Source organism: Planococcus citri, chromosome 2 (assembly GCF_950023065.1).
Source record: "Planococcus citri chromosome 2, ihPlaCitr1.1, whole genome shotgun sequence".
Taxonomy (NCBI): Eukaryota; Metazoa; Arthropoda; class Insecta; order Hemiptera; family Pseudococcidae; genus Planococcus; species Planococcus citri.
In genome coordinates this window covers 62,132,073-62,155,033 of record NC_088678.1, presented here as the reverse complement: position 1 = coordinate 62,155,033, position 22,961 = coordinate 62,132,073, and the positions used below count along the sequence as shown (strand labels likewise).

The window sequence follows — 22,961 nt, the reverse complement described above, 5'->3', positions numbered from 1 at the left end:
CATTTCGATATGTCACATCCCAAAATCGTGGCCCAATTTTGAGCAAGAAATTCTTCAGAAGTGTTCAAAAAAATTGATACGGAAATTTTTGATCTTCTGTTGACATTTTAATCCACTATAAATGCAGATTGCACCGCACTTTTTCAAAAATTTCGATAAACACGACACAATGTTGAGCCCAAAATTATTCAAAAATGTTCTTCGATAAGTCACATGACATTTTATTAAAAATTTTGAAAATCGTGAACCAGCTTTGAGCTAAAAAATAATCGAAAAAATGTCGCTCAAATATTCGGATCACTGGCGAAATTTTCATTCATTTTCATCACGAAAATCATAACTAATTTGGTTTCAAAGTAAATATGGACCATTTTGTAGGTGCTTGACAAGTATCAAGCGACCAAGAAGCGAATATTCATGTTTTTGATAATTTTTGATTTTGAGCGAAGCAAATCTCAAGGTGGTTTCAAAGTTACCGCAAACCGCAAAGGCTGCGTAACTTTGAAAGGCACTTCTTATGGATCTTGCGCCTGACAGAATAAAGGTAGGCAACTTCTGTAACCGCCAAAACTTGAAAATAGATGCTGACATATCTTTATGAAAAGCACCACACACATTTCCCCTACCTCCGCCATTCATACCTCTAAACATAGAAAATTCTGAAAACTCTTTCAATGTTATAGATTATTTGAATTTATTGCGAGATTTTAGCCTACATAAGGTATATTAAATACATACATCGAATCACACGTTCCTAGAAATTATTCAATTATCATAAAAAACTTGAAATTTTTTGGAATTTTCAGTAAAAAACCAACATTTTTTAGCGGAATTTTAGACCAAAAAATTAGACTAATTTTTCACAATTTTGACGAAAAATCGAGATTTCTTGGCAAAAGCGTTTTGGGTAACTTTGAAAAAAAATTTGTAATTTTTTGGAATTTTCCGCGAAAAAGTGACAGTGTTACCAGTTCAGAGCGAAAACCGAAACTTTTTGCCAATTTTGACAGAAAGCTAGATTTTTTTTGGCGGTTTCGAAATCAAATTTTTCTGTCAACATCGAGAAGCTATAAAATTCGAAAAAAAAATCACCAAATGTAAGTAAGAGCCACTTTAGGGGTCCTCAAAGATTGGGTCTCCACTCTCCAACTTGTAACATAATTTACGATTTCACCAATTTTTGAGTTTTTTTCACTTTAAGGGGGGGGGGGTGCTGAATACGAAAATCGACCAATTTTTTTAATTTCAAACCCTGCAAGGCTTTCATTGCATCGCTTATTTTATGAAAATAGAAATTTAAAATACAAAGATCACGCAGCTCGAGTGCATCATCGAATGACGATCACCTCGGTCATCGGCTAAAATTCGCCAAATTATTCACCAGCATAGTTTGTTGTTCACATTCAAGCTAGGTAAAGTAGGTAATGATTCAACCATGACTGATGTTTTTTTTTTTGGTGACCGTTGTCCGCGATGCAAAGGAAGGAATGAGACAAACGAAACGTCAGTTTCCGCGTTGTTTATTAAATAACCAACGCCCTATAAATAAAATAAATAAATACCGTCGATGACATCATATCAGTCTCTCTAATGGGCTAGTCAGAAAATTTCGAATCAAAGCTACATCAGGGCGGCAGGGAGCAGGGTTTGGAGTTAAAAATCACATCGTGTATTGCCCATCGCCTTCGTCCACACTCCACAGCCTGCCCATTCTCTACACCAGTGAAGGGATACACATTGTACAGTGGTTCCCAAACTTTTACCCATATTTACAATTTGGAAATCCGCGTATCCTCGCGCTATTCTTACGGTTATTTTAATCTCGTTGACGCGCTTCGAACTCGGCTCATTATTCGCGCATATCTCGACTCTGGTACATTTTCAAATCGCTATCGCGCCGTTTAACGCGTTCTTCGGTCGGTTTGCGGCTGCTGCTGCTGCTGTTGTTGTTGTGGATCGTTCAAGTGTGCGGTCTCGTTACTAAGTTTCATTCTAGCTCGAGAGTTTTCCGGCGATTTCGTTTTCGTTGAAGAGATCGTGCTCCGGCTGTTGATAATCGTCGTGTTTTTTCATCCATCGAGTTCTATAAAAACAAAGACGTGATGTCTCTTTCCAAGACGACCAAGTCGTACAGTTATCGGTCGACGGGTGGCGGTGGAAATGCCGATATCAACATCGAATACGCTTCCGATTTAGGAGCTTTGTCCAGATTAGAAGTAAGTACCGATGACTCGTTCGATTCAATTTTTTCTCCTTTGTAAGTCGTATCGTGATCCAAATCTTGACCGATCAATTTACAAATTTCAGACTCGTTTCACCCAATTTTTTTGTTAATTTATTTCTGCTCTTTTATTTTCTCTTCTTTCAATTCAACAACCCAGAAAAAAATTGAAATTTTTCCCACCAATTGGGTATTTACTCGAAATTTTTAAAAATTATTTTCTCAAAAACATCCAAAAACCAGCATCGCAGTTTTTTGATATGCTGTTCTACATAAAAAGGGCTATTTTTGAGAATTTTTGCAGAACTTTCAGTTCCTGTCTTCATACTTTTATTCCAATTGCAAGCTTTTGAACTGATTTTTTCACATCAACAAAAATGGCAACACTGATTTTGGCACCATGAGTAAACAGCCCTTGGAATGTAGAACAAAACGAAAAAAAAAAATTTGAACCGCTAAATTGATTGGAACCATCGCAACAGGCATTTGAAATTTTCATTTGGTAGCCATTTTGAAAATCTTCAAATGCATCTCCTACCTGCAAAAAAATCATAGGGACCTCAGGTTTGCGCCATTCCTCACCGTTTGATGACCTCTACTGATATGCAAAATATGAAAAAAATCGATGAACCTGATGGACCATTTCAATAATGTTTTATAAGTGACCTTGAATGTAAGTTGAATTAAAAAATGAGCTAAAATGAATAATATCAACTCATGAACTCCTTCAATTCGAAAATTTTCGCCAAAATTTGACCGAATGTGATCAAAAAATTGTTATCGGGTATTTTTTAGACCGATTCCAATGCTCATTGTACATAATATGAAGATATTCGATTGAAAGCTCGACTTCGGTCAAAAAAAAAGTCGAACTTACAGCTCGTGATGAAATTCAACGTTTAAAAAGAAAATTGGAATACTTTCAGTAATGGAGGGAGGGGGGGGGGATTTAAAAAAAAAATCAGAATCATATTCCATGAGAATAGTGGGCTTTTTTGGGGATCACTGATTTCGAATACACGAAACCCTTTCACTTTCAACTAAAATTTGTGAAAATCTGAAGGATCCAAAACTAGGGATCATTTTCATCCTCGATATCTGCAAATCTGTCCCAAAATACGAGCTTGAGACAACTAGGAAGGATCATCGTAACACCTCCAACACTTCAAGTACCTCGCCACACACTTTCCTAGCTCACGACCAAAAACCCTATCAACAGAACCTCGACAGTTCGTTGCAATAATCACCCATCAACTCAAAAAATAACAATACTGCACGTAGAAGTAGATCCCACTCACCACCTCTCATCTTACCTAAGTAACAAAGCATGATTTTCTTTTTCGATTTGTGTTTATAGGACAAAATCCGACTCCTTCAAGAAGATTTGGAATCAGAACGAGAACTCCGTCAAAGGGTAAGTACTCAGAGCAACCTATCACCTGTTTTAATCCATTACCTACCCCAATCCAATCATTCTGCAACTGAACCTATCTCAATTCTCGTATCAACCGATATACAACGTTGAATCGATCATCTATAGTCGTAAAACATTCGCATCTTCACGCGAGTCGGTCGCGTTTCAATGATAAATTAACGTTCACGAAAGCTATTTTAGTCCATCTCGAAATCTCGAACGAGCCGTGTGGCGAGCCGGACACTTAAAATGTCATTTTTGGTACTCGTTAGTTGAATCATCACCACTGATGCATATTTCTGTCAACACGAATTCGTTTTTTAAAAAATTCCAAAAAAAAAACCTCCAAATCTGCGAAGAAATATGTGATAAGTACTTAGAGCATTTTAAACGTGGAAAAATACCATCCTGGAGAGTGAAAAGTAGTTCAGGGATAGTTGACCATTGGATAGTCTCCAAAACCCGCCACACATCGTTCGAAAACATCCGCATAAGGTATCAAAACAATGGAGCGGTTTCTGCGCCAGGAGCCCATTTTGAAAAAAAAACAAATTTGGAATTAAAATAAAGCGAAAGGTATTAATCATCGTACGATTTAGTTTAAAAACTACACGATTATTCTTCACGTTCGAAGCGTGAAATTATTCCCATTTACCTAATCATAACGAAAAAAAATGCCAAATTGGCACACAACGACAACACGTTCTCAATCCCAAGTATTTAAATGGGTTCTCGTACAGTCTCTCACATGTTATGAAAATCCATCCCTTCCACCCTCTACTTCTCCCTTAACCCACCCACTTTGTCCATTTTTATAGTCACACACAATTCTCAGCTCTCGTCATTCCACGTTGGTTCTATATTTATCATCTCGTATACAATATCCAAAATGTATAATGTTTTCTTTAGCCTTATAGTTTTCTAAACGCATACGATAAGTAATGCGTGAATAATACAAAGTACCATAGCGAAAAAAAAGCTGTGTTTGCATCGAACCCTAATCACGGGCACACGAGCACTTATTCTTATTCATTATCTAGGTTAAAAGTAAACAAATGTAGGAAGGTACGGGGCGAATTTACGAACTATCGACGAATAAAATCCAGACGAAATATTTAATTTGTTGTACAAGGCTCTAGTCGATTACTCGTACTACGAAATAAGTCCAAGTACGAACGTTTAAAAACGGAAATTTGAAGAGAAAAAAAATACACCACTGGTAACATGAAACGTGAAATTTTGGCACGAATTTGATGGCCACGTGTCAATTCGTAACAAAAATGTAAAATTATGACCGGAATAAAATGTTTAATTACTCGCGAATGGACTATACTATACGTACATTTACGCATGTAGAGTGTAGTGTACTGGGTATCATAAGCGTGCGTTCACACTACCAGAGTATTTTATTATATATCGTCGACTTATTGGTACGATTTTTTTTTTTTCAAAGAGATTCCGAGTACTTTACGTTATAAGTTTTTGACGACGCGGAGCACGATTTAATATAGTATCAAGTACACATTACACATAGGCTATAAGTAGCAATTAGCTAACGTGTATAAGAATAGGTGTGTGGGCGTGAATTCTTTCCTTCAGATAGCTTACAAACGTTACACGTTTCCACTGGCCATTTTCCATTGGACGGATTACTTACATGTGTGTGAGTTGATCCAAAAATAAGTTACATACATTTTTCATTTTTTCGACTTTTTTTCTCCAAGTAAAAACGTTCAATAATTACGTATAATAGCTGGGTCATTCGATGTCAATTTGACCAAAATTTTGACCTCGTGTCTTTCGATATTCACCCTCCAACTAGTCCCAAAAAAGTTTGCTCTCAGTCCCCCCTCTGAAGAGCAATCGGGAGGGGGGAGGAGTCAAGTAAAAACGTTCAATAAATTAAACCTGGGTCATTCGGTGTCAATTCGACCAAAATTTTGACCTCGTCTTTCGATCTAGTTCAAAAATGTTTCACATAATTTACTCACCCAACAACTCACGAAAAAGTTTGTTCTCACCCCCCCTCCCCCGAGAAACAAATTGGGAAGGGGGCTATTTTTGTTTGTGCAATTTTCTGAAGTACTCCACTTGGAGGCTTCTAATTTCGTCGCTATGAAACTTGGCTCAAAACTGATTCCAAAGTTCGAAAGAGCATCCAAATTTGATTCAAAAACGCTCGTCAAAATTCTCAAAAATTGAAAGCTGAACTTTCAAATTGAAGTTCAAATTTAAAAATGGCGCTAATGAGTATATATGAGCGAGCTGTAATTTAAAACTACGCCAAAATGACCACAGATGTACCTTTTCATGTTGTTTCAAGATATACCACTTTCAAAATAGACACCCTCGATAGGGACCTGCTGTGCCCCCCTCTTCTCCCATTTGGGCTGAAATTGCATTCAAAAAAATATGACAGTGTGACATATCAAATGGTATGTTTTCGAAGGTGCTGAACACGAATATGACCTCAGTTTTTCAATTGATCTTCATCCAAAGCCCCCAGCACCCCGTCCCCCAAGAGGCCCAAATTCCAAAAAAATTGTTTGGGTAACTTGATACATGTTGGAAGATACAGAACACGAATGAGATTTGTTTTTTGCTTGTGGGCATCACCAAATGCCTCAAAACGATTTTTTTATTCCAAATTTGAGCCTGTAGTGGAGTTTTAAGGAATTGAAATGAGTCTCAATCAAAAAACAAAGGTCAAATTCGTAATTGGCGCCCTCAAAAACATACCATATCATGTAATAAGATTGCCAAAATCGTTTTTTTTTGTTTTGGAATTTGACTCGGTGGAGGGAGGGTGCTTTGGGGGGCCCTGGATGATGCCCAATCGAGAAAAAAAAGGTCATATCTGTGCTCAGCGCTTCAGAAAACATGCCTGTCATTCCATGTATTACGTTACCAATTTTTTTTTGTTGGAATTTGACACTGAGGGGGGATTGGGCGTGCTGAGAGCTTTGGATGAACCGCAATTAGAAATCTGAGGTCATATATTAATGTTCAGCACCACCAAAAACCATACGAAGGTCGTTCAAAAAGTTCCAGGCCTTGTCTATCATTAAGTGTTTTGATTTTACGAACATATAAAATTCTGTTTTATTTTCATTTTTTATTCATCAAGTGTTTAGATTTAATATAAACATAAACCTCTCGGCTCATTGTTTTTTTCTTCGGATTAGCCATTCCTAAGTGAGTTAAAAAATCATCGTGAAATATCGCCAAAAAAACACAACCAATAAAAGGTACCCGGTACATATTCATTACCGGAATCAGCATCTTTGCTTGATAATCCTTCGAGTATTAGTCTGCGCTTTGACATAGGAGATGTTTCACGAATAAGCTGTGTCTCGAGCAAAACCAACGAGCCCACACCTCTGCAGTCTCGATGTCAAAAATCCACGAATTATGCTTCTAATTGCTACCCCATCCGGCCTATTCGCCAGATTTAGCCCCCTGCGATTATCATCTATTCTCAAACCTCAAAAAATGTCTCGAAGGACAGAAATAATCGAATAATGAAGAAGTGATAGCTGTTGAGGATGAATATTTCGAGGACCTCAACGAAAATTCATATACTTACTCTGTTGGTATTTAAAAACTTCCGGAGCGCTGGAACGAATGTGTATCCCTAAATGGATGGCTATGTTGAGAAATTAAACCTAGTTTTCGTAAAAATATGCGTTTTTTATTCAGACGCCCGAATCTTTTCAAACAACCCTCGTACCAATTAATAAATCACTCGATCGTATTTTTTTTTTATTTTTTCTATTTTTTTTTTTGAAATTTCGACCCAAATTTGGGGAGGCACAGCTCTCAACTATCGAGAGTGCTCATTTTGAAAATGGTTAATTTTGAAATAGGTAGCATAAAGATTTACATCTGTGATCACTGATCATTTCCGCATAATTCTGAATTAATGCTCGCTCGCATAGCACTATTTTGAAACTTGAACTTTAAATTTGAAGGTTCAACTTTCAACTTTTGTCAACTTTGAGGAACGTTTTTGGAGCAGATTCGGATGCCCTTTCGAACTAATGAATCAATTTTGAGCCAAAACAAGAAGAGCTCCCTTCCCATCATCCTCTCGAGAGGGCTGAAGGCGAACCAGTGGTGTTTTTGTGAGTTGTTGGGTGGGTAGAATATAAGAAAAAATTTGAACAAAATCGAAAGACATGAGGTTAAGATTTGTTTGTTTTTTTTGGTCGAATTGACATGGAATAGCCCACCTAATTATACGTATGACCAATCATCATCAAAATAGACATTTTATGAATTCACACAGAAAAAAAAACCTGCGACAGCAAGTCGTAGGGTTATACATATCATCATCGAATCAGACATTACTTCAGCTCGACATTATTACAAAACATATGACATCGAAGAAATAATTCAACCATTGATTAAATCAGCCGATAAACGGTCACATCCAAGTTCAAAACTCAATCAGGCTCTATTAAACAGCCAGTTGATTAGTCGTACTGAAAACAGACATCGATCCCAAAGTTCAATTTTATCAAATTAAAGAGTTTGTATTATGATCCAAGATCCAGAAGAGTTAGATCAAAAAAGTAATTTAAAATTCGAAATCAGCAACCTTGAATACCTAACAAGCCACAGGTCACACGAATTTTTCACATTTTTTGAAATTCGGGAGTTTATCGTAGGTTATGGGGCTTAGAGAGTTTGTGTCAAAAAAGCAATTTTGAATTCGAAATTAGCGTCTATGAAAACCTAACAAACCACAGGACACACTCCCATTTTTTTTTTTTTGAAAATTCGAGGACTTTATTGTGAGTTATGGAGCTTAGGGATCACGTGCCCAAAAAAATAAGTTCAAATTCAAAATCAGCGTCCACAAAAAACCTAACAAACCACATGAGACACAAATTTTAAATTTTTTTGTCGAACCAGAGGCTTACTATGTGAGGGGGGGGGGCTCGCAACAAGAAAATAATCTGAAATTTGAAATCAGCGTTATCGAAAACATAACAAACCATACGTCACATGATTTTCAATTTTTTAACTCAAAATTCCACCAAAATGGGGAGGATATGAGCATAGGAACGCAAGAATATTTCCTCCTCCCATAGCACGATTTCACCCACCAAACGTGCGAACTTGAGTACATATTACTATCGAATAATTCATGTTAGAAAATTTTGATTAAACTTTCAGGCACATAGATTACGAACCTGAAGTCATTTATCCAATTGGAGTGGTGAAAGAGAAGTCGAGGGAATGAGGGGGAGGAGTGAAGATAGACGAGTGGATGGGGAGACGAGGCACTGTATTCTAGATTGAAATTTCACGAAAAAGAACGTTATCGTAACTTCGAGAAGAAAACACTATCAGCTATTCGCTGATTGCAAGATGGTTTTTGCATTTTGCTTTCACCATATTGGTTGATGGTTGCATTAGTTATTGCTAAGTTCACACTTAAATATCAACTTGAAGCAGCTGATTTTTCATTTCTAGATCTTTTTTTATAATAATTTATAAAATAGAACGTAACTAGACCTACGAAGTACTGTTAATTTCTCGTAAATTACTTAGAACATTCAAAAATTGCGCAGAAATGTCTGATGGATACAGTGCTGAAATCAATAGACTTGTTTAGGGTCTCAGGAGGCTCGTATCAAACAAATGAACGAAAATTGGAAATCATCGCTATTAAGAACCTAACAAACGATATGTCAGTCACATTAACTTTTCAAATTTTTTCATTATTTGGTCAAAAAGGAGGGAGGGGAGATTGGAATTTAAGAAATGGCGTTGCGCCTACCTACCCTTGAGTAGGTTTTCGTTGTTCCTCGAGAGTATTCTTTCATCATCATCGTCGTCGTCGTATTTTTGAAAAATCAACGCTCAGCAGGATGACAACTGAGATAAAAAATTTCAGGTCATCAATAAAATAACAAAATCGGTACAGAAATACATGTTTTCGAAGACACTGATTGCGATTTTGAAAACCACTCGGCCCCAAAGGCAAAAAACCAAAAAGTCAGAGCAAAACTTGATCAAAGGGATTGCAGCCGACATCTTTGAAAAATGCAATGATGGCTGTCAAAATTTAGGTTTTTGACTTTTTGAACACTCCAATGCTCAATCTAAAACCCATTCACCCTCAAAAATCAAAACTGAACTTTCATATGAGGGTTTGGATCCCTAAATTCGGAAAATGCGATACGGGTGACAAGAATTCAGCCTTTCTGGGGAGCCGACGCGACGCCAGGTTTGATGTTGTCCTCAAACAATTGTAAGAACATAAATCAGTGCCTTCAAAAACATAAAATTCGATACCAATTTCACTTTGAAATCCCCCCCCCTCTCTTCCTCTTCCGACAAACTAAACTTCTGGAGACAATTTTTGAAATATACTCCTAAAAATCAGAAATGTGGCGAAGACCTCAAACGATGACGCAATAAATTTCAACCTGGCACTATAAGGCTTCCTGTCCTCTGTCTCAAGTTTTGGCTTAATATTGAAGCAAAAAAAAAATATGTGACGGATCGTTTGTTATTTTTTTGACAGCGCTGATTCTAAATTTCAGCATGATTTTTTGGTTCGAGGTCCCTATGTATTAAAATAAGCCTTCATACTTTAAAAATTGAAAAATTTGTATGAGCTGTGATCTGCTTGGTTTTCTTAGGCGCTGATTTTGAGTTGCTACTTAATTCCCCAAATTAAAGAAAATTTCAAGCCATTGACATTTTTTTCAAGTTTCAAATTTTAAACACTTTCCCTACTCAGTCCCCATGCATAAATTTAGCAAAAAATTTCTAATACGTTGCTAATTAGTCTTCGAAGTTTGATTGAACGATTTTAGCTTGAAATTACAATGTTTCAAAAACCCTCAAAATCAAAATACAGCTGTTTTGTTGGACCCTCTTGAAATTTCTTCTGGATTTTGATAACATTGGAATTCCCATTTCTTTTCTCATCTCGAACAGTTGAAGCGTGAAACGAATTTGATAGAATTTTTAAATAATAATGAAGAAGGTCTGAGCCAAATACAAGACTATTTATATTTAATCGCTTGTAAAACTCATTAGACAACATAAACATCAAGTCTGATCATCGAAATTTATCCCGACAGCTCAATTTGAGCATTTGAAAGAAAATTAAAATTGTGATGCTTATTTGAAAAAGGGCGAACAATAACATATTTCCGTGCTCAGTATGTTATTAAAAAAAAACACTTTCTGTGTAAGTTGATTTGAACAGCCCCAAATGCTAAAAATTTCCAAAATTTTCGACACAATCTGGCGAAAAATTTTCATTATTTCTTTCGCTACAGAAAAGCACAAAATAGGTACTCGAATTTTAAAAAAAAAAAATTGGAATTTCATCCTCAAATGATCGATGGTCTAAAATTCTAAAAAAAAATAAAAATGACGATAGGTAAAAATATTAATAATTAAAAACACCTCTATAAATACTCCGTACCCAGTACTACCTACTTAAGAGACACACTTCGAGTATAAAGTCGACTTTGAACTACTTCTAGGTGTTATAATAAGTAATTTGTTTTTCAAACAAATCACGCCAGCGTGAAAAAGAACCGAGGCGTGAAATGAGAAGACATTTGCAAAGTACCAACATCGCTGTAGGCTTCGGTTACTTACACTTCATAGAGCCAGCTATACAATAATGCCGGTGGTAGGTAGGTAATTTGACGAAATATTTTTAAAAACTCGATCTAGTTTTTTGGCATTGTGAGAAAAAAAAAATCTCGTAATTATTTGGAATTCGTTACGTGTGGGAGTTGTACAATACACGTTCATCCGAATTATTTTTATTTAGTGTATAGCATACATATTATGCATATTTGTTGGAATCTTAGGGGAGTCTAACAACCAGCCGATGACTGTACTAGAGACGAAATCTCAATCGAGTCGATGCGGCTTTGAAAAATGACATAGAATAGTATAAAAGAGATGTTTCGTTTCGTCTCTTCGCCTCCCCGGTTCGTTCTCGAGTTGGAGTCGCTATTCGTCGCCGTTTAAAAATAGCTCTCTAGTAGGATAAGTGCACAGAATGCCCCAACAAGGGGGTCCCCTCACTGGCATCCGACAACAAGAACTGGCCTCAATATCCGTTGCCAAAATTTTTATAATATTATTACAGTGAACTAGTCTTGGGTAAATTTTCTCTCTGTGTACGTTTCGTACGTTATTCTATACACCTTCCATTTAAACTGGGAAATTAAATTAAAAATGAGTAGCCGGCGGAATGACTAATTTTTTATTCGATTACCTTCGAGAATCACGAGTGTTCCGGATATATTTTTTTTTGTCTCTTCGGAATAATTATTTCAGTATTGAGACAATGCATTGAGTACTACAGAAAACAATTTTATTTTTTCGTTGATTTTCTTTTCCACTTTGAGGGGCTTTATATAAGGGAACTACATCATTTGGGAGCCCAGGTGAAGGTTTTTCTTGAAAATGTGCTTATATTAAAAGATTCTGCCCAATGAAAAATCTTCCAAAAATTTTTTATATTTTTTTTATTCCATCCAAATTTGGGGATGAAGAATCCACACGAAAGAGCCAACAGAATACTCATCATTCATGTAGAATTCTGACGCAAAAACAAAGGTGAATTGATTTTTTTTTTCAACTTGTGAGGAGACTACTGGCATCACTTCCTTTGCAGAAGGGGAGGATTTCTCCAAAACAACAATATAATATATTATAGTGGGGCAAAAAAAAACAAACGGATTTTGATCAAATTCAGCAGAGACCTTCATTTCGAGTTAAAAGTTACCCACAAAAATTTTTAGCTCCGAAGGTGCCCTGAAGGGAAGGTTAGAGCCCCAAAGAGGGGGCATTTTTGAAAAAATCGTGGTTTTGCACTCCTTTCGCTACACAACTTGTTTTCGGGAAAATGGCCTAGTCTCAAATAAAAGTAAGTACCTATTTGAGATCCTGCATCGATTTACACAATTTTCATCAAAATCCAAGACTACTTTTAAGAGTCCTGCTGAGCAGTTGAAAATTTACAAATCGATCATTTTTGGATAAATTTATGTTTTGAAGATTTTTTTCTTGGCAAATATTTCACATTTATTATGTCAAAATATTGAAAGATATCATTCCTGAAACTAAAGAAAATTTTTTGAACGGACTGGTACAAATTTTTCAATCATTTTTGCCAATTTCAAAAAATTGAAAAAGAGTCAAAAGCTTGACAATTTTTTTCGGTTTTTTGAAATTGGCCAAAATTATTGAAAAATTGGTAGATACGTTCCAAGTAAAGCAAAATGAGTGTTTGCCAAGAACAAATTTTCGAAACCCGAATTTATCCAAGAAGCAACGATTTGCGAATTTTCAACCGTGGAACCCTGAAAACGTATTTGAATTTTGACGGGAATATGTATCATAGATCGACGCAGAATCGTCAATACTTTCATTTGAGACTGGGCTATTTTTCCCTAACAGGTTTTGAAGCGATAAGATCGAAAAAACTGTGATTTTTCCGGAAATTCTCCCTCTTTGAAGACCATTTTTTCTCTCCAAGGAATCTCTGGAGCTTAACTTTTTTTATGGATAATTTTCAACTCAAAATGAAGGTCTCTGTGTCTGCTGAATTTTGCCGAAATTCGCCAACTTTCAACCAATAAATTAGGTACAATAGGTAGGTAATGATAAATTGAAGCCTAAACTAGGTATTCATCGTACAAGACCATATAATTCGTTGAAAAATCTTCAAATAGAATTTCCAAAGAGCATATTTTCAACATAAGACCTTTTTATGTTACAGATAGAACGTGAAAAAGCCGACTACAGCGTTCAATTGATCACATTACAAGAACGTTTGGAAGAAGCAGAAGGTGGAGCCGAAAGTCAGGTGAATATTCATTTCACGATACCGTTTTTAAAAAAAACAAATTAGCCAGCCATTTGCCTAATACGTGTTGTAATAATATCGACAGTACGAAATAAACAAAAAAAGAGATACCGAATTATCGAAATTGAGAAAACTTCTCGAAGACGTACACTTAGAATCTGAAGAAACCGCAGCTTTATTGCGAAAGAAACATCAAGAAGTAGTCAATGATTTCCAAGAACAGCTCGACCAAGTTGCCAAAGCCAAAGCTAGGTAAATTTCTCATTTTTTCAAAAATACAATATTAAGCTTACGGAGCTACAGCACAATAGAATATTCAATGTACATAATAATTCATCATTTATTTGTGCTGAAGTAACCACGTATGAATATTTTTATAGGGCTGAAAAAGACAGAGCTAAATTCCAACAAGAAGTCTACGAACTCTTATCGCAGATCGAACTCATCAACAAAGATAAAGTAGGTAGATGCCCAGGGCTTACCGAACAATTTTAATTAACCTTCATATTCGTTCGAAAGACGACCATGTAATGTTTCATTTAAATTTCAGTTAGTATCTGCAAAAACAATCGAAAAATTAGAAATCACTATTCACGAATTAAACGTCAGAATCGAAGAAATAAACCGAACAGTAATCGATATCACATCGCACAAAACTCGACTTTCGCAAGTACGTATAGTGTCTCATACAATAGGCTTGTATAAATGATCCGCCATATTTTCTATTCGATAAATAATTTCTCCGATTTTCGTTTAGGAAAACATCGAACTGGTTAAAGAAGTACAAGATATTAAAATCCAAATCGAAAACGTGAGTTATTTGAAGAGTCAAATCGCCGGTCAACTCGAAGACGCTAGAAGACGATTGGAAGACGACGAACGAGTAAGCTTTATACCTACTAACTCATCAAATAACCCAAAGACAGATTTAACCAACGGTAAAAAGGACAATAACCGGATAAGCTCCCATCAAAAATGAACTCCTTTTAATATGACTGAGTATCGAATTAAACAAAATTTTGGCAAGTTTGGAACGTGTTGAAATGATGTAATAACTGTTGAAAAAGAATTAAAATCACTGAAGATTTCCAAAAACCCAAGAAATTCAGACAAAAAAATTCGCAAAATGCACAAAAATGTGCTTGTTTAAAAAAAAAACATTGAAAATTACTGAAAATTATTAAAATTTCAATGAAAGCTGCCCAGAAAACGCACGAAAAGGTGTTGAAAACCCTTAAAAATGAAGTTAAGCACTTAAAAAAAAAAAAAAAAAAACGTTAAAATTGTTGATAATTTTACAATAAAAATGGAACTTCAATATTTGCCTAAGAAGCTTACAAAATATGTATCCAAAGAGAAAACAATCATGAAAAATTCCCCAAAAAATATTGAATTTTGATGAAATAGGTAGTGTTGAAAATGCGTTAAAATTAAAAAGATTGAATGCTTTAATGCTGCCAAGAACGACCTGTTTGTGTAGTCTTTTGCCCAAATCGCTGAAAACCTTTTTTTTTTTTTTTTTTTTGGTCAAACTAGAAAGTCTTGCTTTTTTATCACGAAAAAATCTGTTGTTCTTTTTGCCAAAAATCAAAATTTCAAAAAAAAAATCATATTTTATATGTAAGGTACCGTAAACTGGGGTAACATTGAAGGATTTTTCAGTATTTTTTATGTTTAGAGGTATAAATGGCGGAGGTAGGGGAAATGTGTGTGGTGCTTTTGATAAAGCTATGTCAGCACTACGTTTTGGCGGTTACAGAAGTTGCCTACCTTTTTCCTGTCAAGCGCAAGAGCCAAAAGAAGTGCCCTTCAAAGTTACCCAGCGTTTGGGGTAACTTTGAAGACCCCTTGAAATGTGCTTCAATCAAGGTCAAAAATTATCAAAAACATGAGTATTCACTTTTTGGTCACTTTATACGCGTCAAGCACTTACAAAATGATCCATATTCACAATTGAATTTATGAAAGAGTGCTCCAAAATGATAATTTGGAATTTTTCTAGTTTTCAGGCGCTTTTCATGCATTTTGGCCAATTTGACCAAATTTTATGATTTTTTAATGATTTCAGAGCTGTTTTTCAAGTTTTCACATCGTTTTTAACAAGTTTACAAGCATTTTCATGCATTTTTGTCCAATTTTACCAAAATTTCATGATTTTTTTATAGACTTCAAAGTTACCCCAGTTTGAATATTATTTTTTTACTCCTCAGGGAACAACTTTGGCACATGAACAAATGCGCTAATTTATAGTCGGGAGATGTACCAACACATCTATAATGTCACTTGACTCGTTCTTTGAAAATTCAAAATTCCAGACACCAAGCTTTTCATGTTAATTAAAATTGATAAAAACAGCACTTTTTTTCGCTTGCTTTTTCACTGGTGTTGGAACCACTAGTTGAAAATGATAACATAGGAAAAATAATCGCCAAAGTGTACTCTATCCATTCCCGGTGTCAGAATTGTTCCATACTTCATAGTTCCACCGCCATGGAGCATAATATGATGAAAAACCGCACCCTTCAATGTTACCCCGCGATTTCAATGTTACCCCAGTTTACGGTATCAGAATTATCGAAAAATCCTCTTTGTTAAAAAAAAATTGTAAAAACTCCACTTTTCTGTAAACCACAAAAATTATCAAAATTGCAAAAAGATCAATTTTTTTCTCCATAACATTTCCGAGTGTTATTTTTGCCACAAATTGCCAACAAAACAACGAACTTCATAGACAAAATTTCCAGAAATTCTCGCTATTTTGTCAACTAAATTTGCTTTTTCAAGCAAAATTACAAAACAGTCGGTGTTTCATCAAAATTAGGCCAACCAGAAAATCTTATCGACTTTTTTTTTCAAAATTGTAAAAAAAAAGTCTGTTCTTGATTAACATTTCCAGCAAGCTTAGCCTTCTGGCAAGATTTCAGATAAGTAAACTTTATGTTGGTCAATTTTTTTCTTTTTCTTGGTGAAAATTACAAAAAGAAAGAAATCATTTTTTGTTTGTTTGGCAACATTGCAGAAAACCCTACTTTGATATTGAACAAAATAAAAAAGACCTATTGGCAATTTTTTGTAAAAATTGTCAAAAAAACAAATGATTTTTTTGCCAAAACTGCAAAAATCTCGTTTTTGGATAAAAATTCAAAATTAAAACGAAAGGTTACATTTTTATTGTAAAAAATCTGTCTGTTTCGTCAAAATTGCAAAATAAAATCATTTCATCAAAATTACTACCAAAAAATGTTACCTCTTTCACTAAAATGTGACGAATCCTACTTTTTTTTTTTTTTTTGTAAATAGGTACCTACTGTAAAGAAGACAGCTTACTACAAGAAGTCAAGTTTTATGCAAAAACTACGTAAAAAATCTTCTCAGCCAAAATTTTTCAGAAATTAAAAATTTAATAAAATCAGTTTCTTTTTATCAAAATTACCAAAAAACGTTACCTTTTGGCCAAAATTGCGAAATATGTTTTTTCTTGTACCAGCAGTAAATGGACCCATTCAATTCAAAAATTGTCATAAAAATTGCTGAAAAGTTTATTCTTTGCCAAAATTGCTCAAAACACTTTCTTCATAGTCAAAATTTCCAAAAAAATTTGTTTTTTTGTTTCGAAAAATGTCCAATAAATCTTACTTTTACTGTCCAAATTTTCGAAAAAACCATACTTTTTTGTAGAAAATTTTAGAAGTACCCACTCCAAAAAAATTGGTTTCCGGTCAAATATGCTTCATGCAGTCTATTTTTTTATCAAAAAGTCCCTAAAACATCTGTTTGTTCTTCTTGTCATGATTTTCCTCAAAGTCTATACTTTTTGCTTGCCAAAATTGTAAAAAATCTCATTCCTTCCATCAAAATCATAAGAAAGACAAAATGACAAGAAATTTTCACCTTTGAAAATTATGGATCTGAGGGAAAATTCATTCAGGAGAGTAGTCGTTTGAGTAACATCAACTCGAGAAGTCAAATTCGAGAATTCATGAAAAAAAGGTTCGAGGAAAATTGATGATTTGGGGAAATTGTCATTCGGCACGATGACAGTTCGGGAGATTATCTCAGAATCCAATTTTGGATATGAAACAGGAGGGGGGGGATGGAAAAATTATTTCTGAAATGGGCTCTTATAGGACGTTCTACATATTAGATGGGCTTTTCCGCTTAAATCTGTCATGCCATTAACACAACCACTCAACTCCATAACCTATTTAAAACACCCTTTTCACTTTTCTACAGCGACGTTCCTTATTGGAAGCTAGTCTTCACCAAGTTGAAACCGAATTAGAATCGGTTCGCGTGCAATTAGAAGAAGAATCCGAAGCTCGATTGGATCTCGAAAGACAGTTAGTCAAAGCTAACGGAGATGCTCAGACATGGAAATCCAAATACGATACCGAAGCAGCTGCACGTGCTGAAGAAGTTGAAGAACTTCGGTAAGACAGGATTGCAATCAATCAATTTTTTTCCTTGTTTGCGTTCCATCTTGATAGTCCAATTTTTCTTTTCTTTGATCAGACGCAAATACTCAGCTCGTCTTCAAGAACAAGAAGAACACATCGAAACACTCATTGTGAAAATCAACAACTTGGAGAAACAGAAATCTCGCCTACAAAGCGAAGTCGAAGTTTTGATCATCGACTTGGAGAAGGTAAGGGCTGAGCATAAAGAAACCATAATAAGCCTATTCATCTCGCTAATGAGGAGATAGAAAATTTATGGTGGTTTTTGTTCATCGTCCTAGGCTAATGGAACAGCTCGCGAATTGCAAAAACGTGTCGAACAACTCGAACGCATCAATATCGATTTGAAGACTCGTCTTGACGAAACCACTTCGTTATTCGAGCAAGCTCAACGTGACTTACGTAACAAACAAGCCGAATTACAACGTTTGACCCACGAATTGGACAAAACCAGGGAACAGAAAGATGCTCTTACTCGTGAAAATAAGAAATTGGCTGGTATGTGAAATGTTTACTCAATTTTTAATGACAGCTCAAACTAACCAACAGCAGATTTTCAGTCCAAATAATCTGCTTCAGATTCGATGTGTCCATTCACGTAATTAAAAAATACCCAAAAACATTGTATAAGGTAATAATTTCCAAAATAACACTTTGCAGACGACCTCCACGATGCCAGAAACACCATCACCGAACAAAACAGAAGACTGCACGAACTTGAAATCGAACTACGCAGATTAGAAAACGAAAGAGAAGAATTGAGCGCCGCTTATAAGGAAGCTGAAGCTGTAAGTACCTCCTCTCTTTCATAGGTACTCAAAATGTCAAACTAGAGAGAGAAAATACTCATTGATACTTTTGCAATCAGGGACGCAAAGCAGAAGAATTGAGATCTCAAAGATTATCTGCTGAACTTGCACAATTCCGTCATGAAGCTGAGAAACGTTTGGCCGAAAAGGACGAAGAAATCGAATCTATTCGGTAAGTTGCAAAATTTATCAACCTCTTGTACCTATACCAAGAAAAACATCCTAAGATTTCTCGACGTCATTATGCTGCCTTGGTCCAGTCTGTTTTTTATTCCTCGACCATTGGGACCCCCCCCCCCCCCTAAAAAAAAACCTTTCGTGTATTCACATTTATTCTGTAATGATATCTGAGCAATATCTAACATTGACGATGTTATTTTTCAGCAAACAAACCGCCATCGAAATCGAACAACTCACTGCTCGCGTCGTCGAAGCTGAAACGAAATTGAAAACCGAAGTTACTCGCATCAAGAAGAAATTCCAAATACAAATCACCGAATTAGAAATGTCTCTCGACGTAGCAAATAAGAACAATTTAGAGTTACAGAAAACAATCAAGAAACAATCGTTACAACTTACGGTAAGTTCATTCTTACTCAGACATTCTTCTGCGAAGTGCAAATACCTACAGTAACTAACTGTTATGTGCTGGAAAAATATTCGCAGGAATTACAAGCTCATTATGACGAAGCTCAAAGACAACTCGCTGTTACAATGGATCAATGCGCTATCGCTCAACGTAAAGTACAATCCTTGACTGGTGAATTAGAAGAGATCCGAGCCAACTACGATTCGGTAAGTTTTCATACAAATTTAATTCGAGCACATCAACTTTTAGATGAATTCAATTCAATGTAATGCAATGATTTATATTTTCTATAGGCCTTACGCAGCAAACGCCAAATTGAACAATTATACGAAGAAGCTCAAAGCAGAATTAACGAATTAACCACTATCAACATTAATCTCGCAGGATCACGTTCCAAACTTGAACAAGAATTAACTCAAGTTGCCACCGATCTGGAAGAAGCACACAAAGAACTTAGAGTAAGAAGCAATCCTATACTTTTCTACACAAAAAAAAAATGTCAAAATTGCAAAAAGAAAAATTTTATTGGACGAAACTTACTTTTTTGTCGCTAAAATTTGCTTCTTGCGTCCAAATTGCGAAAAAAAAATCAGTGTATCATCAAAATTACACAAAAATATTTACTTAATTTTTTTGTTAAAAATGCGAAAAATGCTCATTTTTAAATCAAACCAGTAAACGTTGTCTTTTGAAAAATTCACGAAAAAAAGTTTCATTTTGGTTAAAATTCTTGAAAAAACTTTGCTTTTTTTCGAAAAATGCAAGAAGAAAAAAATCTGTCTACGTTAGGCAAAATTGCAAAAAACTATTTTTTTCAAAATAAAAACTGTAAAAAGGACCAATTTTTTATCAAAATAGCCAAGAAAACAATTTCTCCATCAAAATCGCGAGAAAATCATATTGTTTTGTCAAAACTGCAAAAACTCCTGTTTTCTGGCTAAAATTGAAAATTTTTACAAAGTTTTGCATTTTTATTGCAAAAAACAAAAACGCTGCCCTTTTAGTCACAGCGAAGGACAGAGTTTCAAGTTCTGAATATTTTTTATTCAATGTGTTTCATTATTTTTATCCCAAAAATTACTCGATTGAAGATTTGAAAAAAGTTCAGTCTCAAATTATCACCCAACATCTTGTCATTTGAGAATTTGGTGTTTTCATCCCATTTCTGAATATTTTCTATCATTTCCAATCATCTTCAAAGGGTAATTATGTTCACACATCAACGAAACAAAACCCAGAATCTAATAAATTTAAATGTTTGCAGATTTCCGACGAAAGATACCAACGCATAACAGTTGAACTCAAACACACCGTTGAAATCTTACACGAAGAACAAGAAAGAATCATCAAGATAGAAGCTATCAAGAAATCGTTAGAAATTGAAGTGAAAAACTTATCTGTCAGACTGGAAGAAGTTGAAGCCAATGCCATTGTCGGTGGTAAACGCATCATCAGCAAATTGGAAGCTAGAGTAATGAAACATTTACCTCCCAAAATACACCTTTTGCACATAATGTGAACCCTTTTTGAATATTTCTCTACCGCATCTTTATTTGATTTATAGATTCGTGATATGGAAGTAGAATTAGACGAAGAAAAACGCAGACACGCTGAAACCATTAAAATCTTGCGTAAGAAAGAACGTAATCTTAAGGAAATTTTGATCCAAAATGAAGAAGATCACAAAAATGTTCAAATTCTTCAAGAAGCTTTGGATAAGACTAGCCAAAAAGTGAATTTGTACAAGAGACAATTGCAAGAAACGGTAAGTAAAATATTAATTTAAATGCATTTGACAGATAAAATATGTACCTATTCTCAGGGTGAAATCAATTAAAAACAATCCTCTAAAATATCTGCAAGTCGACTGACATAAACTAAGTATCTGAAAAATTCCTAACTCTAATTTCACATTCCAGGAGGGAATGAGCCAACAAAACGTTACCAGAGTACGAAGATTCCAACGTGAATTGGAAGCTGCCGAAGACCGAGCTGATGCTGCTGAAAGTAATTTATCTTTGATTAGAGCTAAGCATCGTACATTCGTTACAACAAGCTCTGTTCCTGGTTCGCAAGTCTATTTAGTTCAAGAAACTAGAAACACAACTACAACTGAATCCTTCTAAATATAAAAATCATTATGCTTAACACTACGTCTACTTATTTTTACTCAAAAATTTTCAGTTTTGTTTCTAGTTTACTTTTACAATCGCCGAATTTGAAATCAAAAGTCAAACCCCAATAAACGAGTAATCTTGTGTTTTACATTACAATAAGTAAATTTACAATAAAAATGAAAATTTTGTTCTCGAAAGTGTATTGATATGTATTTGTAGGTACCTATTTTGAAATGTACCATAGGCACACCACAAACATTTCGATGTAAATGATACTTAACTATTTTTATACACACATCACTAACGTTCTTAATTTGATTTTGGATAATTTGTTTCAATTTTTTGTCAATACAACAAATTATTGTTTTATTGGTAAGAAATCAGAAAAAAAGATCAGAATCACATAAATTGCACTAGTGACATAATGACCCACAGCGATTACTCGCCCATCGTGGTTTTCAAAAATGTATTCGGCGCCCACTCACTTATGGTACAATACCTACATACTACGATGTATACTCTTTCTCAAGTAATCCAATAAAATGTTTCAAAATTGAATCGTCTAACTTGATTATGTTGCATTACACCTTCTATACATATAGTAAGTATTATTATGAATTATTCGCTCACAGATGTTGCGAACAACCAACAAAAAAAAATATAGTGATATTTTTCCATTTTTTTTTGTCGATGCATTTCAGCACCATGGAAAGCAGACGCCATCTCTTGGAGAAATCAAATAAACACTAAGACGTTATCATTACATTATGATGATGTAGATTGCTGTCGCATATGGTTTTCATCTTCCTGAATTAATATTTTGTTATATTTTTATACTCGATCAAATATCAGTGCCTACAATATCATTCTAAAATGAAATGAAAATCGTATAGGAGGGGAGAGGGGAGAACAGGATTCTCACTGTGAAGGAAGGGATCGTGTTTTTGAGAATCGCACCCATACGTTTCTGTTTGCGATTTGCATCCTGAAATATGAAGAAAATTTGACTGTTTTGTAAAAACAGTTCATTATCAACTGAGTTTACCTAAGCGAAGAAGAAAACGACTTAGATGGAATTTCGGTACCATACCATTCACAATTAAAAATTATAGACTATCTCTTCCAGACGGACAATAACAAAAATAATATCCACATTTTTTGAAGCTCTTAGTTGCCCTCGGAACTGTAATACCTACCTACTAATACAATCAGAGTGTCTACTAAAATCAAAAAAGCGAATTTCTCGCCTTTTTCTTGCTTTTTTCTTGCTTCCAAAAATGAATTTTCTTACCCCCCTTCAAATTTACGCATTTAGATAATCTTCGCAAACCCCTCTAACCCCCCCCCCTCCCAAACAAAATTTCTCAAAAATTTATTCTTCAAAGCAGAGAAGTGAATTAATTTCTCAAATGAAAAAAATAGTAATAAAAAAACGTGATAAAAACAGACGTTGAGGCATGTCTACTGAAGTGAATTCAATTCTATGATGAAAACA

At 34.9% G+C, this 22,961-nt stretch overlaps 1 protein-coding gene across 2 annotated transcripts; it reads left to right on the top strand.

Annotated features, from left to right (window-relative positions):
- The first annotated feature begins 1,843 nt into the window (after positions 1-1,843).
- Positions 1,844-22,024, top strand: LOC135836943 (paramyosin, long form-like). Of its 2 annotated transcripts, XM_065352033.1 has the most exons (18): positions 1,844-2,216; positions 3,579-3,635; positions 13,408-13,494; positions 13,580-13,746; positions 13,875-13,953; positions 14,045-14,164; positions 14,252-14,377; positions 17,728-17,924; positions 18,007-18,139; positions 18,233-18,449; positions 18,612-18,739; positions 18,820-18,932; positions 19,145-19,340; positions 19,427-19,555; positions 19,643-19,807; positions 20,614-20,820; positions 20,914-21,114; positions 21,269-22,024. In XM_065352033.1, exons 1-18 carry the CDS (start codon positions 2,103-2,105, stop codon positions 21,473-21,475), a joined length of 2,643 nt encoding a protein of 880 aa, XP_065208105.1. In that variant the 5' UTR covers positions 1,844-2,102; the 3' UTR covers positions 21,476-22,024. The 2 variants fall into 2 exon arrangements, with proteins under 2 accessions (XP_065208105.1, XP_065208106.1); XM_065352034.1 differs by lacking the exon at positions 3,579-3,635.
- Positions 22,025-22,961: the final 937 nt, after the last annotated feature.

Bases quoted from the DNA above. Each gene is read 5' to 3' on its own strand.
- LOC135836943 (XM_065352033.1), top strand. From the start codon at position 2,103: ATGTCTCTTTCCAAGACGACCAAGTCGTACAGTTATCGGTCGACGGGT. The intron at 18,933-19,144 runs GTAAGTTGCAAA...GTTATTTTTCAG, and splicing joins GAAGAAATCGAATCTATTCG to CAAACAAACCGCCATCGAAA. The intron at 19,341-19,426 runs GTAAGTTCATTC...AAATATTCGCAG, and splicing joins AACAATCGTTACAACTTACG to GAATTACAAGCTCATTATGA.